Source organism: Vigna unguiculata, chromosome 3 (genome assembly GCF_004118075.2).
Source record: "Vigna unguiculata cultivar IT97K-499-35 chromosome 3, ASM411807v1, whole genome shotgun sequence".
Classification (NCBI taxonomy): domain Eukaryota; kingdom Viridiplantae; phylum Streptophyta; class Magnoliopsida; order Fabales; family Fabaceae; genus Vigna; species Vigna unguiculata.
The window spans coordinates 51,912,684-51,932,374 of record NC_040281.1 but is presented as its reverse complement, the minus strand read 5'-3'; the positions used below and the strand labels follow the sequence as shown (position 1 = coordinate 51,932,374).

The following is a 19,691-nucleotide window of genomic DNA, read 5'->3' as shown; positions in this document are numbered from 1 at the left end:
AAATGCTAATATCATCAAATCATGTTATGACTTGCACACAATACACTAAGACTCGAGACACGACTCATCCAAATACATATAATTAGTCGGATTCAGCGGATGCTTGCACTTGTGGTGGACTTCCCTGCTCTACCGAGTTGCTCTCCCGAGCTAAGTGTTACAATGTTTCATTCCCCACACACAAGGTTAGCCCTTAATGAGTTTCAAGTTTCCTGCTACTCTCACCACTAGAGTGAGTACACTCTATGTGAGACTAACTGACTCTTTAGAGTGTTAGGATGCAACCTTACCTTGAATCCTTACTAAATTATATAGATGGGGCACCACCATGAATTCCCACTAACAGGAGTCATGGAATTATGTCCCGACCAACTGAGGCACCACCATGAAGTCTTACCTAGAGGCTCCTGGAATTACGTCCTAACCATACCAATAACATATTCCATCCATTTATATTATATCTCATACCAACACCATGCCACTTTCATTACCAACCATCCCATTTGTTTTACATGCCAAGATCATACAACACTCCCAAAAAATTCATAACCTCAGATATTTCATGCATAATCACATGCCTCATACTTTAAATAAAGCAAACCAACCAATCAAACAACCAATAACAACCATGTGAGGAAAATAGTGTGGCCTGCAGCAGATCTTGCTCAAGTCAGAAGCCCTCACTCAGGTGAGAGGAGTCCTCTCGCTCAAGCTGCAGACTCTCGCTTAGGCAAGATCGCGACAAAGGCCTTGAGAAATTTTTCGAACGCTCGCTTAGGCGAGGCCACCCCTCGCCCAAAGGTGAGGTTCCTCGCCTAGGCTAAAAGTGCAGCGACATGCTAAGGCTCCCATGGGTTCTCGCTTAGGCGAGTCCCTCTCGCCTGAGCGAGATGTCACCTCGCTCAAATGAGAGCTCTCCGCCTGTGCGAGAGCTCGAGTACGAACCCAGCCTGTTTCTACAAGTCTCACCAGGACGAGAATCTTAGTTTGCAGTTCAAATCTTTTATCAAGGTTTGAACTGAAATTAAATTGAAAGAAAATTCAGGAACATATAAGACATTAAAAAGGATTAGTTGTGTAGAAAATTGTATTGTTCCAGCAAAGTTAGCAGTGACAATACTGTTATTAGGAAGTTTTATATTAACAGGTTTTATTCTGAAAAAAGTGGAGAAATTTTCTTTGTTTTGTGCAACATGATCAGTTGCGCCAGTGTCCAAAATCCAGATACTTTTACCTTGATGAATCTTATCAGAGGAATTGGTATGTTTTTGTATCTGATTGATGCTGTGTCCAACTTCATCAGATTCGTTCAAGAGCTTCAACAGTTTCTGCATTTGTTCAGATGTCAGGCCCTTCATTGCCTCATCTTTCACATTCTGATTGTCATTTAGTTCTTCCTTTATATTCAGATTGCAAGCTTGTTGCTGTTCTCTTTTATCCTGTGTCTTGTTTTCTTGGGGATTGTTTCTGTATTCATTCCTTTGTTTGTACCAAGGGGGAAAGCCATGTTTAGAGTAACATTCCTCTATAGTGTGATTCATCTTATGGCAATACGAGCATTGTTTGCCATGGTTGGGATTTCGACCTCTTCCCCTTCCTTGGGTCCTTGAACTAGAGCCTCTGCCTTGACCTCTCCAGTTGTTTTGTTCTTGAGACTTGTAATGCCTTTCAGATGTATTAAAGAGGATTTTACTATCAGTATTCGCTCCAGCCGTACCTTTGTTCTGCCCTTCTTGTTGCATAACGAGGGAATAGACTTTATTCATGTTGGGTAGGGGATCTAACAACAGAATTTGGGTCTTTACAGTATTATAACCATCATTTAGCCCTTTTAGAAAACATATCACATATTCCACTTCCCTTTGTTTGATAAAAGATTCTAGCAAGATTGCATTCACAAGGCTTACCGCAAATGCAATTGGGAATGGGCCTTAGAAATTCTAATTCTTCCCAGATGATCTTTAAATCAGTGAAGAACTGAGTGATGCTCCTTTCTCCTTGTCTAGCAGAGTGCATCTCTTGAAGCAGGTCTGAGATACGAAAATAATCCCCTTTTGTGAATCTTTCTTTTAGGTCATCCCAAATATGTTTGGCTGATTCAATGTAGATAACACTTTCTGCAATTTGGGGAGAAAGAGTCCTTATGATCCAAGATAAAATCATAACATTGGCCCTTTCCCAAGCTTCATAGATGGGTTCATCCCTAGTAGGCATTTTGATACTTCCATCAACAAATTTTAATTTGTTCTTGGACATGAGAGCCCTTCTCATGTTTCTGCTCCATGAGCTGTAGTTGGTTTCATTAAGAGAGGGAGATACAAGAACCTGTCATGGGTTCTCTCCTGGATGTATGTAATATGGACTGGTAGGGATAAGAGATTGATCAAGATCCAATCTTTGCAATTGCTGACTTGCACTGCTAACCTCTGATTTGACTTCTTTGCTGTTATTGTTGTCTTCCATGGTGCAAGATCCTTTCTTGCACGCTGCTGACTACTGGGACAGAGATTAGAGAGGGCAACGGAAACAGAGCAAGCTATGAACCTGCTCTGATACCATATTGCAGCCCCAGCGTCATAAAGTGAGAAAGCACAAACCTTGGCACCATGGAGCGGGAGACAACACTCGAGAGCTCCTGGTTTCTTCAGAACAGAAACCCTAGAGTTTCAAATTTGGGAAAAGCAGAGAAAAAAGAGGAGAACGAAAGGCGTGGAAGAAGAATGGAAGCGCTAGTAGAGGTAAGCATGAAAGAAATTTTATTCTGAATGATTGTGTCAAAAACCTACTGAAAACAGAGAGGGAAGATCTCTTAAATAGATCCCTTTTTACATCTCATAATAGAACAACAACCTTTTCTAACTTTAGAAGCTAAAACCTTAAGTAGTAGGGTTTCAATAATTGGAAATATAATTGTCTAAGAAAAAGTACACTCCAAGAAAGAAAACCTTATTGTATATTTTTATAAATTATCTATAAAGAAACTTAATGAATACAAAATAAATATTATAAAAGAACTAAAAATATAAAAAAAACTCAATTGATTTAATTAAATCTCATGAATTCTTAAAAGAAATTCAATACAGCATTAAAAGACACATTGATTGTGATATGAGAATGAGTTGATCAAAGAAAGTAGAAGTACACACGCAATATAAATATCTTCTTTCAGAAAAAAAATAAAATAACAATTGCGAGACTTTTACTTTTGTAAAAGTTTTAAAATATTATCTGAAAGTGTTTACAAATCAAATTACTAAGGTATTGCTCAAATTATACATTTCAAACACATTTTATATATATATATATATATATATATATATATATATATATATATATATATATATATATATATATATATATATATTTAACACCGTTATCATTAGTTAAGATTTATTAAAACATTGTAAGTACAATTAATTGGCACAAAGAATATAATATTAAATGAATTTTAAAAAATAGTAATAAGTGTCTTAAAAATGTATTAAATAGTATGTTATTAGCACATTTTTTTGGGACAAATTAACTTTAATATAAAAAACAGCCCTTGGCATGTTCCCTTCTGCATAATCTATGTTACTGAAGTAGTAGTTGCTACCTCTTTTTCCATCAATTACCAAGAATCACTTCAACACCAAGTTGCTACATATATGGAAGAGGCATGAAAGAATCAAGAGTTATTAATTTATAAAACTATAACATATAATAACTTAATATTTTGTAGAGTCTGTGAAAGAAAAAGATGACACAAAAATTCATCTTTATGTATATATTATACCATTCGTAACAAGCATAACCCTGGATTTTATTACTACCTTTATTTTCTCTTCTGGAAATGAGTAAATCCTTCCTTTCTCTTCCATTGTTGTGCATGCATATAATGGTAGCACTATGAGAGCTGATTCGAAGCTCTCTTATATAATAAAAACTCCAAAACATGAAATGATGAAATTATTTTACATGGAGATTGTATACTATAATGGAGGCAATAGCTTATATATCACTACTTTCATTAACGTGGTGTGACATCATCTCCACCAAATCCAGTTCCTTCTTAACTTGAATCCCCATAGTTGGTGCCATCATCTTAGTCTCACGATGCTCATCAATATGAACATGGTGATGAGATTGTTTTCCTTCCACAGTAGGAGCACATTGTAGTTTTCCATCAAAATCTTTGTCATCCATAGTAGAAGCACTTTGTATATCATCTAGCAGAGAATCAATGCTACACCCCTCTTCAAACAAGTTTTCATCCAAACAAAAATCTGGGACCTCGTTAAAATCATACTTTGCCACCAACTGTCCATTGGGACAGAATTGATCACCACACAGGATCTGAGCTGCTGCTTTGCCGTTGTTGTTTGTCTTTGCATTGCCATTTTTAACAGATTTTTTTCGATAGTCCATTGGTGGATTTTGGTCTAGGTTCAAGCTCTTGATATATTCCTGAAGAAGAGAGCCTCTAGGGTACTTTGAACGACACTTTCTCTTTGAATATTGTCTTCTCTTTGTTGCGTTCCAATGGTTTTTGATGGAATTCTCAGTTCTTCCCGGCAATTTTTTTGCAATCTCTGCCCACTTATTTCCTATCTCTGCATGAGTTTGGATCAGTATTTTATCCTCTTCTTCAGTCCATATGTCCTTCTGCAAAATACCACAATGAATTTCAACAGTATAATATATTTAAAAGTATCATTATTATTTTTATGACAAATAAATCGAAACCTTAATGTCTGGCCTTAAATGGTTATGCCATCGTTCTCTGCATTGTTTCCCTATTCTCCCAGGCAACGCCTGAGCTATGTGTGACCACTTCCTCACTCCATATTGGTCCACCAGTTGAATCAACAATCTGTTTATGGAAAGCAATGTGATTTTTCAACAGAAACAGGTCAAATCCGTAACGAGATTATTATATAAATAGCCAAAAGCAAAGGTTTAAACATGGGAATATTATGCACCTGTCTTCATCTGATGTCCATTGCCCCTTCACTATGTTGGATTTCTTCCGAGCTTTGAAAGTTCTTCTAGTGCTTGGGGATTCCCTGAGGTTTTTATTCAAACCAACTTTCTTATAATAATTATTAGGTGGGGATATGCATGAGACTTCATCTGGTGCAACAAAATTCAAAGGTTTGGTTTCTAGGGCACCGAAAGGAAGGTATCTCTGGTTTGCCACCACCATATCCATTTGATTCGTCCGAGGAAGGTTCAAACTATAACCTACATATTGGAAATTGTGCATCAGATGAGCATGCGCACTACCATTGCTCTCAGCAAAAGGCTTGCACTCAAAAACCTCAAAATCAGGAGGTGCAGACTCACAGTTTACATTGTGATCAAAGGGATCGAAATTTGGAGTGTGTACCCCGAAAATGGGATTGGATGAGGAGCCATTATTCGCAGGAAAGTGATCAATATGATGAAAATCTTGCAAGAAACCCTGCGAGGAAGAAGCTCCAAAAGGAAGCTGATCCCCCATGCTGGGTTTCAAGCAGTTTTCTTGCACATACATTGGCTGCGAGCCATAGTTTTCTGTGAGGTTTGCTTCAGTGTCCATGAGCGGAGTAACAGAAAGTGAGGGATAACAGAAACTGCGTTTCAAGCCATCTCCGTTTGTGTTCCTTAATAGGAGAGAGAGATTGAGAATGCATTAATTGCATGGCAATTCATATGAAGCATCAAATGGCCAAGATTGTTTCACATCTAGATACTTGACCATATGTTACAGTTCAAGTATTATAATGCTGTTGCGGTTACTTCATTGCAATGGTTATGGTCAAACTTTGCTCTGTGACTAGATATTATGCAGTTGTGTGCAATTAATCCATGAATTCTACAAAGCCCACATTAACATTCATAATTTCACTCCATTTAGATTATTTGTAATATTTGTTATTGTTTCTCTTGTAGGGATAATGTCCAAAAAACATTAAGGCTCTGTTCACTTGAGTGGATGGGTTTGAGAGAGATGAAATGAATGGATTTGAATAGATGTAAGAGTAAATTGTGTGTTGTTTTTTTTTAAGGGATTTAGAAGTGATTGTGAATGAATTTGAAAGTAAAGTTTGTGAGAATTTGTGAATGATTTGATTGATGTAATAGATTAAAAAAATGTTTTAATTAATAAAAAATGAAATATTACCATTTTGTCCTTAACTATAAAAATAATTAAAAATAAAATATATTATTATTATTATAACATATGTGCATATTTATATATTTTTTTCAACATTCTTTATTTGAATATTAATGAATTAAGAATTAAGAATTATATAATATATATGAAGTAATATGAAAAGTAAAAAGGTAACTGCAGTATAGAATAAATGAAAAAATATAAGTAAAAAAATAGGTTAAAAAGGTTATTATTGTAATTTCATGTAAAAAACTGATCTTTCTTCGCATAACTCCTCGTTAGTGCGCGGAATGAATGAATGCTATATCCTCCCTTTCCCTGTTTTCACATCCACCTAAATTGTTGAAAACGAACACAACAAATTCTCGCTTTTCCTTCCTCATTAATAGTAAATAAGTTAAAGCGAATATAGCCTAAATGTCCAAAAACATTTCAAGCTGTTCTTGTTTTTAGGCTTGAAGAGGGCAAGTCCTAAAAAACACACCTACCAGAAAAGTCCTAGAGGGACAAGTTTTGGCTATGATTATTGAGAATGTTCTGAAGCATGAATAACAAATTTAACATGTTCCTAAACCCTAATAAGGGAGCACTTTCACTCCACTGATACGAGAGCTTGATATTCTGAATTTGCACTCATTTATTAGTTTCATGATGTCAAAGACTAGGTACATGCTCGTATCTGATTATTTTTTAGGATTTTTTTTAAAGAAGAAAACTCTATAAAGTTTTAATCATGCAAAATAAATTAATTCAAATATAGAATGAACATTTTCTTAGTGAATCTTTTTGGGGAAATAAATCTAGTTAACTTGAAATGTAGTTGGTTATAATGATATTTGTGCATAAAATTTACTGCACCTAACATATGGTTAATTTTGAGTTAACACTCCTAACAGTTGAACCCCGTTCTTTCTTACCCACCCAATACATAATAATAGTCTTACCTGAAAAAAATCTTATGAAGTAACTGACTATAGTTAACAACTTCTATTTAATTTAAGGTTTAAACGTTGCAAAAAAAAGACAATTAATGGCGAAGGATCATTCTCATAATAATCAGCTTTAAATAGAAATAAAATCACCAAAGAAAGATCCAGTTTCCCCGAGAAAAGTCAGAGTAATTTTTTATTATTAAACATGTGATTAATTGATTTAAGATTATTTCAGCTACTTTAGTCCACACTAAAAAAGTACCTACTTTACGAATATTATTTAGTTTATACTATATTTTTTTTAAGGTTATATTAATTAGTCCATTCAGTTTTAATATTAAAAAAATGTATTTTTGCAAAAGTAAAATATTTAAATAGAAGACCAGTACAGATTTGTGAGCCATGCTGAACCTCAATAAATAAAGATTCTACGGAAAGGGTGTATATACACATATTGTTCTAAGGGTTTGAAGGGAATTAAAGACGACCTAAAAAAGAACAATACTTTATTTTCCTACCTCTCAAGGAAGACATTTTCATTATTAATTACCATTTTCCACGTTTCATATACCAAAAAACAATGATAATAAATTTTTCATTATTTTACTTGAGAAATAAAAAAGTGGTGAAAAAAATATGTCTGTTGTTTCCGTAAGAAAATGTCTGATCACGTTTTCTACAAGAAACACAAATAATATTAACTAAAATGTTTCTACTTTTTGTGTTGGATGGAGATTCACACCCATATCACTATAAAAAATAATGTATGTTGTAGTGTTTTTAGTAAAACGTTGAGGGAACTACCATAAATGCTTGTGTTCTTTTTTTCTTTTTTTTATAGTTTGTCGTAATAGAGACTAAGCACACATCAAGATTGAAACAAGTAGCAATAACTTTAGTTTTACTTTGTAAATTAGACAGGATAAAATACTTGTGATACGAAATATTTCTGTGCTTGTATTAACTTTTCTGTTTAGGTGTACTTGAACTATTCTTAAGGAAAAGAGACGGTAATTTGAAGGTGTTAGGATCGAGCGCTTACCACTAGGCTAAAAGCTATAGTCATTAGTCAGGGCACAACCCTTTTCTACTTAAGAGTGTAACACGACCCACTTGACCTCTGTCACGGGACAATTAATGTCACTTACAATAATTTCCCCCTCAGTAAATGTTTTACTAGGAATCCCACTCTTGGATTATGACTTAGCTCACCTAGCCTCCGCCACGGGATAATTGTGCAACTTGCAACAATCTCCTCCTTAACAAATGCCCATCAGGAATTGAATTCGTGACCTTGGCTCTGATACCAATTGTTAGGAATCTAAGTGTGAGTCTAAATCTCACATTGGCTAGAAAGGAGAAAGTGGAGCATTATATAAGGATAAAGACCCATAAACCCATTGTCTTAAGGTTTTGGGTTGAGAGTGATGTTAATGTCTTATGTGGTTTGGCTCCGGTCTCATTGGTATTGTGTCTTCCTAGTGAAACCGCCTTTGTAAGACCTAAGACGAGTGCAAGTCCCTGTATGGAAAGTCTTCCTGACAAGCAGTGGCGGAACTTGGATAAAAAATGTAGGGGAGCCAAATAGATTTCTTATATATAATTTTTTTTAGTTAGAAAAAAAGCTATTCATCTTTTCTCTTCATTTCCTCTGCTTAACATAATAGTAGAATTCAAAAAAAAAATATTACTATCATTCATTATTATATCATGCTATTATTTCATGATACCAAACCATGAATATCATTTTAAATAAGTACTTCGTACCTTATCAATTTGATTTTGTGGTATTGTCAAATTTGAGGCCGTTTTTCTCGCGTTATAATGAATTTTTAAATTCATTATATTATAACTCTAAGAACTTTAGATATTTGTTTTTTATTGTCTTGAATTCATGGTTCTCATGAAATTTCTCAAGTTTAGTTAATATGCATTTTTTTTATCTTTATCACAAACCTACCTCTTTAAAAAAAAGAATCAATTTTTTTACTTTTTATCATAATCTTTCTAATATAAATTTATCATCTCTTGCCTATATGAAAAAATAAAATTTATATTCACAAATCACAATTATCACAATGCAAAACATAACAAAACTCATATCACTTTAATTAAATAAGCAACACGGTATGAATTCAAAACTTAAAAAAAAATACCATAGGCAGCAAAAACCACAAAATCCCTAAATTTTACAATTAAGGATTATAATAATATGAGAAAAATTATAATTAGGTTCATACCATTTTCATAAAAGAATCCCTAAAATCATAATTAGGGTTTTATTAATTTGGGATAAACATTCTAAATAAATTTAACATACATAAATCATGATAAAATACTAACCTTGATATGAGAGATCATGCAATAATGTATACTTCAATCTCAATTTATGTGTTTTCCAACCTCTATTTCCCGATCTATCTCTTTGTATTGATTTCTCATAATTTACATGGTGGAAAGATCTTGTAGCGAGAAAAAAAAAATCTAATCTCTTTTATAAATCAATGTCTTCATTAAATTTTTTTATTTTATCTTTTATTATAATTTTTCATAATATAAATAATATATAAATATAATTTAAAATATATATAAATATATATAAAAAAAATTCAAAAAAAAAAAACTGGGGGAGCCACGGCTCCCCCCTGTCACCACATAGGTTCGTCCCTGTTGACAAGAAGTGTGAGTCTAAGTTTCACATTGGCTAGAAATGAGAAAGTAAAGCATTATATAAGGACAAAGACCCATAAACTCATTGCCTTAAGGTTTTGGGTTGAGAGTGATGTCAATGCCTTATGTGGTTGAGCTCAGGTTTCATTGATATTGTGTCTTCCTAGTGAAACCCTCTCTATAGACCTAACAAGTCTTTATACTTAAGAGCGTATGAGTCCAAGTGTCATGATTCGATTGTGACTCGGTCCACCCAGCCTCCGCCACTAGGCCAAAAAAACTATAGCCATTAGTTAGGGCCAACTCTTTTTTACTTAAGAGTGTAACACTAACCCAAACGCCACGATTTATTCAATTATGACTCGACCGACTTGGTCTCTATCATGGGACAATTGATACTATTTACAAGAGAAGAAGTACTAAGTGAACATAAAATATAGTATTGGACAAAATGGCTAAACTGCTCTAAAAAAAATCTTATGTCCGAGTAACTTTATGCTCTAAAGAAAATCTTATGTCCGAGTAACTTTATGTATGAAGAACATAATATGTCAAAATGTATCAACACACAAAATCACCTACCTTTCTAGTTCGTGAATATATTTCGAATAAAGAATCGGAAAAGAATTTCTAAAATAATTAACTTCAAAATCTTTATATGCACTGATGGTTTAACTCAAAACCTTTATATGCACTAATGTTTCAATCCCACAAAACTAAATTGAGTTAAGATTTGCATCCGTATATAATGTCAAATGATTTTTATCTCTTTTTGAAGTGAGACTTTCAAAATATATAATACAAAGATTATCTCACTTTTGTATTTTAAATTTTTTATCTCCAATATTTGAGGTTGGTTAATTATTTGATTGAATAACTAAAATAATATTTATCTAGATTGTTTAAAATAAATTATACCTAGTTTAGAATTATCAGAAAAATATAATTAAAATAACATATTATCATAATTATGGTAAATATCATACATGTTGGAATACTCAATTACTTATTTATAAATATATAGTTTATTTTCTAGTAAAAAATTTCTACTAGGCTGAACTTATGTTTTAGAATTACATCAAGTAAAAATTTCATCCATATTCCAAAGAAAGCTTATGCTTCTATTGCTAGTTTTTATGTGATTTCAGGCTCTAGTGGATTACAAAGTCATTTCATAAAGTTTTACATAGTATGACAACAAAGTTTGGGTAAAAAGAACATTTTCACTCAAACTGCAAGTAAAAAAAAACACTCACAACCATAGTTTTTATGAGAGTGAATTTTGTTCTATGTATTTATTTTTCCCTAGGGTGGCATATAGAGTTAGGGATGACAATTCGGAGCGGGTCAGGCGGACTGGCCTGCAGCCCACACAAAAAAATACGGGACAGGCTGAGATGTTGAACCCGCTGGCTCGCAATGGCCCACCCCGCATAGGTCCGTAGTCCGCACAGACTAAAAGCGAAACGAGGCAGACTGACCCGCTTACAAAATTATATGTTCTATGTTCTCATTTTTATAGTTCTCACATCATTCATCATGTTGTTTCTTTTAGTTCCTTTTATTTATTATTATTATTATTACAACGTTTATGTATAATCATTGTATATAAGATAATGATTTTAGTTCTTGAATATAGAATTTTTTTTATCCATTTTTAGATACATATCTTTTGTAAGATGATATGTTACTATTGTACTTTAGCTATAATCTTCATTGTTTTTTTTTTTGTCTTTGATTAAATAAACTAATTGAAATTATTTCGATAAAAAATGAATATAAATTATTATAAAAAAATATTTTGTTCAACACAAAAAAAAATCGCTTATCACACATGTGAGCAAGCCCGCAAGTCCACGGCCCAATCCGCGCTAATCCGCCTTTCTATTTTTTATATGTATAAAATATTATAAAATAAAGGTTAAATTAATTTAGATCATTTTATTTTTATTTGTTTCTGGACTCTCTTTCATTAATGTTATACTAACATTATTAAAAATGGGTCATGTTTCAATTTATATTCTTTTTTAGAAATAAAAAAAAATCATAATACATTAAATTAGTCTCAAATTAGCGTCATGTCACATAATAATAACGATAACGATGTAACATGTCATTGTTATATTAAATATCATTATTTTAATCTTATATTTTATTTTGATTTATGTATTTGTTATTTTAAGTTGATTTAGTTTTTTTTATATTTTCAAATTAAGATTAAATTAAATTTGTATATAAATATTATATTAATATTATTATTAAATATTTAAATAATATTAAATTTATTTAAATTTATATTTTACATTAAACTTAATTTAAAATTTATTTTTAATAAAAACTAAAACTAAATTTGTAATAATTTTAAATAAAAACATTTTAAAAGAATTGAAGTTCCTAAAATAATTCCTCTTGAATTTTCGCATCCCGCTACCAATTTAATTAAATTTTTTAAAAGGATAAAAAAAGATAACATTTTTTTAACAAAAAACTTAAATTGTCCTATTTTTATAGATTTTTTCTGTTTGAGAAATACTTACATTATTTTATATAGAGATGTTGACTTCCTTTATATTTTATCAAATAATTTCAAAACTAAGTTCTTAAGAGTAGGAAATATTGAAGAGAGCATATCATATATGAATTGGTTTTAAAATTTATATTTTATATTAAACTTTATTATTGTTAGATATTTTATTATTGTTTTTATTTGAATTTATATTTTAAATAATTTATATTTTTAAAATATGTAAAATTCAAGAATTTTTATACAAATGTTATTATTGGTTAAAAAATAACAATTTTATAAATTAAAATTTAACTTTTTGAAAAAAAAAATTAAAATTTTAAAAAAATTTCAAATAAAGTTCAATTTAAAATATAAATTTTAAAAAACTTAATCTTCTTAAAAATTTTAATAAAATTGTAAATTTTAATAAAAATATCAGTCTAACACATTTATATAAAAATTAAATTTGGTCTCAATTTATAGAGAGTGAAATAGTTCAATTTTTTAAAAAAGTAGAAGTTAATTAAATCAAAATAACAAATTCAATGACAAAATTGAGATTTGGATCATGATATTTGGTAGGACGATGACATGTGGTACTGTCATTGTCACATCACATTGTCACTGTCGCGTAACATAACGCTAACTTGACACGTGAAAATTTGTATTTAAAAAAATCACAAACCAATACCCCATCTTTCACGTTGTAGTACATTACTAAAGGAAATGATCTCATTGCATCAAATTTTCCAAAATAAGAACCAAATAGAAACGTATGAAAATAAAGAGACATATTCAAGATTTTTTTACAAAAATGAGAATGAAAAACATAATTTAATATAGAATAATTTCTTAAATTAAAAATAAAAAGGATTATAACTTCAAACATTACAATTTTGTGCTTATGGTACTTGAAGGATGCAAACATAGTATTATATAAGTTTTGATTAATTATTTTTAATTGATTAATTTAATGTATAAAAATAATAATTAATTTTATTTATCTAATTAATGTATTAATTACCCAATTAGGATTTTAAAAATTATATATATATATATATATATATATATATATTCACAAGAATATAAAAAGTAAACTTTTAAAGAAATATAATAAAAGATTTTCATTTATTTATATACTTGTATATCATAAAATTATAAATTTATATTATCTTTAGTATCGGAGATCGCATCCTTTGAAAAATCTTTTGAATCATATGATCAAGGTTCGGAGATTGCATAAACCAGTGAAACCTGGAACAAGTCCTAAAAACATTCATATTCAAGTTGTTTTAATGTGACAAACTATCTGAATATTTAAGGATTATATTTTATGAAAAATGATTTTTTGACTACTAAATTTTGACAACTTTCTCTTATAATCTTATGTGGCATATTCTAAATGGTTTTCTATTCCTCTATTCTCTCATTCTCAATATTTCAAAACCACTTAAAAGATGACACATCATGTTATAAGAGAAAGTTGTCAAAATTTAATAGTTAAAATATCATAATCCATATTTTATATACTGGTTCAGTAAATAATTAATTAATTTCATTTGTTTACTTATGGGACGCTGAGAGAGAAGAAGAGGGATAAAGTAAATTTGTAAAAACTTAGTACTCTTGTGTATTATTGTTCACTTGAGCTGATACATAATTCTCACTGCTAGTAAAGTCGATATAGTGTATACCAATCTCAATTCATCGATAAAAGTATACTATCGATGAGCAGGCCAATCGTATCTGATACATGAACCATTAGCGCCACTCAAACATGTACAATAAAATCGGATACCTAATTACCAAAAAAACGTGAGGATCAAGAACTCTCAATTTCTATCTGACCTATTAAGAAATTTTCAGAAACCTAATTATCAGATTTCTCTTGCAACTGGAAAAATTTTACGCTGATATTTAAATGGTCTTTGACTTGAGTCACTTCACCCTAGAATACAGGAAAACACCAGCAAGAGCTATAGCAGTGCCTGTAGAGGAAGAGTGTAAGTACGATATGTAGGGATATTGATAGTGGGCCATTTTACTCGAAGCCCATTAGAAGCAACACCAAACCTAAATCACTCGAACACTATGTTTGACTGCTCTATGACAACTGCACACTGTTGCACACTGTTTTGTGTTTTAGATAAAATATATAATTTTGTTAGAATATTGAGTAGTTGTTACACTAAAAATTATTTTTCCGTGTAGACTGTTCATGTAATAAAAGATTTTGAATGAAGAAAGCTTCTTTTTCCCTTTTCTGGTTTACATTATTAGCATATCAGATATGGTTCAAAAAGTATAGAATACTTTTCAAACTATTATATATAGTTGGAACCAGAAAATAGGAATTTTACCAAGTGCGTTAATAGGTGATACTGGAGTTCGGAAGAAAATGACTGAGCTCACGATGACCACAACCCTTTTCACACAATTTCCTACCGAATGCGTAACAGGTGACACCTTCTCCAATATCATATAAGCAACCTGCAATGAATCCAGACAAAATTATCCCTACATTACATTTAAGAAGAAATACAAGTAACAACAATTTTGAATAAAAGGTGGACGAGAGAAGTGAAGCATGCAAACAATTTTTGAATTAAAAAAACTTACTTGCTGATAGGCATGGAAACATAGTGCAGCAAGAAGACATCTGATGTACACTTCGTTAACATTTAATCCCTATTAAAAGAAAAAAAAAATGACATAATAATCAATAGTCTGATCAACATAATATATGTAGATGGTTAGATGTGAGAATGTAAACAGAAATCCTATTATTTCAACCATAAAGAATTCAAAACACTTACAGAAGATTGCAGGTAAGAAGGGGTAAATTTAACGCCCTCTATTAACAAAGTTACAGGTGCGGATATAAAGAAGGACATAACCGTTATGATTGAGAAGAGAGTTATGTTGTCTATAGATTCCTGATGACAAAAAAGAGCACATTATTTTCTGTTTGTTTAAAAAGATGAACTGTTGTAATGTACAAGTATCATAGAACTCTGCAAAAAAAACAACTATCAACAATCAAACAAAATGCCAAAAATTTCGTCCTTTTTAGCAGAACATATTACCTCCGTGTTAACCATAAGCTTCTTGCTAAGAACATTACGAGATTGATTGGTCAAATTGGAAGCCATTGCACTCCAAAATCCAACCCTGTTAAAAATTCCAATAAAGAAAATTCCACTTAGCGGAACACAATTACATCTACCTATCATATGTGTACTGCAGTACAATTTGTTAATTTTCCAATTATTATTAAAAGGTACATAAAAACACATTATGGTTGTTGAGAAGATTAAGAGGATTGATATGTGAACTCTATAACCTTTAAGGTATCATACACCCTATCAACGCCTACTATTTCTGCCTTCTCTTTTTTCTATCATGTCTTTTCCTTCTTATCCCTATGTTTCTCTTTATTTCTCACTTTAGGTGTTAACTAGATATTGCTTTTCAACAATTTTTTTTTTTCATTTTGCAACTATGGATGCAATAAGACATGCATTGTAGGAGATGTTACATTACCAATTGAAAGAGGCCTCGGTGGCAGATGCTAGCGCTACCCCACCAACAATAGGCACAAGGGAACCAACCACCCATGGGGTAGGATTCTGTCGGAAAACAAAGGTTAAAGAAACGAATTAAGCTCACCAAAACCGATTCAGAAACTGATCATAAGTCTTGTTTAAAAGAATCAAATATACCGAACAAAATTAAGGAGTTCTAAGTTCTAACCTCTCCAAGAAACATAGCAGAAAGGAGCACTGAAAAAAAAGGTTCCATAGCTTTTATTGTATGAGTGAAAGACACAGCAACCTTCCCAAGGCTCATGTTAGTAAAAAGATTTCCTAAAGTATGAACCAAAGCCAGTGGCCATATCGCTGCAAGCTGCAACCCAGGAAATCAACGACCAATACAACACAACAATACAGAACAAAAACTGAGTAAATGGTAACACAAACATTAACAAACCTGCGCGCCACTCAGTTTTGGCCTCTTGTATAGATTAAAACCCCACATGAACGCTACAAGGAGAGCCCCTACGGCAAACTGAATCGTGCTAACGGTTAAAGGCAAATGGTAAACTTTTAAGACCTGTTTGTTATAGATGTTAAAGTAGATGTTGAAGAGGATCCAGAACCCAAACAAGGAACCCATCTCCAGAATGTTAAACAGACTGTTAACCCCAGGAAACTCGGCGGCACTGCCCTCCGGCACGGAGGTTGGTCCGGCATGGAGCAAGGGAAGAGAGGGAACAAGTTTGAAAGAAGAAGGAGAAGATGGTTGACATGGGAATGAAGAAAAAGAGGAAGAGGAAGTGAGAATGTGGTTGAGTTTGGCTGTGGAAGGAGACAGAGGAGTGTGAAGTCTGCGGAGAGAGACCAAAGGAGAAAGAGAAAGAAGTATGCTCTGCATCTCGTAGATAGCAAGAAACCCAACTCTGAAACAGAGAAAACAGAGTTTCAGTTGGTTCTTTTGTTGGTTCTGTGCTTCAACGCAATGGTTGACCGTGATGGGTAAGAAAATTAATGCTAATAAATAATTAAATAAATAATAATGAATAATGAAATAATAGTATTTAAGAAGAATGATCGTTGCATGAATCTGGATTCAAATGTGGGATATTCCATTCTAATATGGATGGACCATTAGGTTATGGTAGCACCACTTTTCTATTATTGCCTTTCTCTTTCTGTCTTTGTTAGGAGAAACGTTTCAACTTTGGTCCTCAACATATTTATATTCAATTCTCTGAATGTGCATACTGACTCACCACACAAAAAGGTTCATACCAATCAAAGAGAAAATAAAATATGCTTTGATGTTCGTGTATTTCTTCAACCAATACCTAGTTGGCTGCTTTAAAAGGAAACAATAAAGACAAAATGATTCAAACAAGAAAAAAAAATATTATAGTAAATTAAAAAAATTACAACTATATTTTAAAAATAAATAAATAAACTTTTATTTCTATAATATTCACAGTTTTAAACCAATAAATTGAATCATTTTAGTATAAAAATCAAGTAAATTGGATGAAAACTTTTGAAATGAAACCGTCCATTCATTTTAATTTTCAGAATTCATTCATGGGCATAAAACCGATAAGAGAATAAAATTATAATCACTTCAGTTCAGTACATTACAATATAAAAGAAACATTAAACTATTATAATTATAAAATGAAATATTAATTCTTTTCATAATTTTACTATAAATATTTAATTTTAAAATTCAATCAAATAAAAAAACAGAGAAATTTAAAGAAGCAGTTAAATTTATAATAATAAAATTGATAAAAAAAGTTATTTTAATATAAAAAATTATATTTAAAAGATAAATTTAATATATATATATATATATACTCTACGCGTATTCTGTGAAAAAATAAAATATAATTATAATTATAAAAATTTTATAATTTAATTATAAATAATTTTTATTTATTTAATTTGGGAAATATTAAAATATAAAAAATAGTTAAATTTAAAAAATCTGTTAAATTTAAATAAAATGTTAATTTGAAGAGTAAAATTGAAAAAAAAAATTGTCAAAAAGAAAAATCCATTATATATAAGTATAAGTATAAATATATAATAATAAATATATTATTAATTACGTTTTTAACTTTACTTAAGATTTTAAAATTTTATTACAAGAAATCATGATATCTTGGTGCACTTATTAATGAGTATAATTTCACTACATTTATCATCTATTAACCTACCAGCTGAGTATAATTTAAATTAATTTCTCATCTATTAACCTACCAGCTGAGTATAATTTAAATTAATTTCTCATTTATTAACGTACCAGCCATGTGTTTGTAATTAATATATTTGATGATTTCGCTATTTAATACATTGCACATATTTCTCACAAAACATTATTAGACATATTAGGTCATTATAATTTCATTGATACAATCTTTACTTTATTTTAGGTAAAAATATATTTGATTTAAGTATTAATACTAAGAACACATTTATAACATTTATATTTACCTAATCATAACAAAAATATTTGAAATACTTTAAATCATGCATCAAACTACCAGAAAATATGTGTCATTTAAGTAGGCATTTTTTAGAATGAGAGAAAATTTATTTGGTTTTTCTACTTTGGATTAGGCTTTTTGGAGATATAACTCATGACTTAGTAAACAAACTCTTACCAGATAAATAATTCTTATCATTTTCTCTTATTTCATCCATAACTAATCACATATATGAGCAATTCATATCAAAGATGATGGTTAGGACTTCTGCTAAACTTACTAATTAGGATTTCAGTTTTAAGAACCATCTTAAGAAACCACTCATATGTTTTTTTAAGAGAGACTTTATCGCAATATCAGTGTTTGAGTTTTAATTGAAACCAATTAAGAGTTTGGGTGAAATGTGCTAACAACTCAACAATTTCACATAATTGAACCAAAATTAATTATTTTCAAAGCACAACATTTTCTCCCCGTTCCAATTCAAAATATATTTGTTATAATGAGATTCAAATTCTTTAAATCCACCTCAACTTAAAGGTTGAACAATATTACACACAACCAAATATTTAAAAATAAACCCACATGAAATCGATCATCAAGACAATAATTATTGTGATTATCTAGAATTCACTATCACTAACTATAATTACTTAAATTCTCAAAGAAAAACAACTTACAAGCATGAAAAAGGTAAAGAAATATGATTAAAAAAATAAATAAATAAGCATGTAGTTCAAACCAAGACTATCAGATATTAATTTCATCTCATCATATAACATACTGGTTCGTTAAATTTGAGATTATCTTGCGAATGATTCATATAATTGTAAATCATGGGATCGTAATACATATTGTAGATTCTACTTCTTATACAAACATAATATATATCACCAAACATACATCCATACCAATAAAATTAATCCATTGTCAATATTTAATCAAACTTTATAAATTCATCATTTTCTCGATACTTCATTAAACTTAATTCATCTAATATAAATAATTCAAATTAAAAAAATATAAAAATATCTTCATTAGATCTATCTCCTCTCTTCCTTGAAAAAAGAATGGGATAGCAAGAACATCATCTTCTTCACCACCACTTCGAGTTTAACCTCATCTCCATTTAATTTGGGAGCATCATTTAAATCTATATTTTCATTCTCTCCTCCTCCTTCAACATTTCCAGAATCCATTTATCATCATGAAATGCCATCAAGATTAAACTCCTCAGGTGACATTCTCTTACCTTCCTTCTTCTAAGCTAATTTGGAATTCGCCATAACATAAAAAAACATCATTCAAAATAACTACATGTCAAACTTGTAATTACGTGAATAGCAAATCTTTGAAGTTTTGGGAGCTAATCTCCATAAGATTCCCACAAAGTTACTGGAGTCTTTTTCCCCATCGCCTTAGTAGCAT

General features: G+C 30.8%; 1 protein-coding gene across 1 annotated transcript; it reads right to left on the bottom strand.

Annotated features, from left to right (window-relative positions):
- Window positions 1-13,853: 13,853 nt before the first annotated feature.
- On the bottom strand, window positions 13,854-16,783 carry LOC114176411 (triose phosphate/phosphate translocator, non-green plastid, chloroplastic-like). The gene is made up of 8 exons (XM_028061454.1): window positions 16,238-16,783; window positions 16,001-16,153; window positions 15,791-15,876; window positions 15,334-15,418; window positions 15,064-15,183; window positions 14,867-14,935; window positions 14,608-14,737; window positions 13,854-14,235 (listed from the first exon to the last, which is right to left on the bottom strand). The coding sequence occupies exons 1-8, from the start codon at window positions 16,679-16,681 to the stop codon at window positions 14,186-14,188; spliced, it is 1,137 nt and encodes a 378-aa protein (XP_027917255.1). The 5' UTR covers window positions 16,682-16,783; the 3' UTR covers window positions 13,854-14,185.
- Between the last annotated feature and the right edge of the window lie 2,908 nt (window positions 16,784-19,691).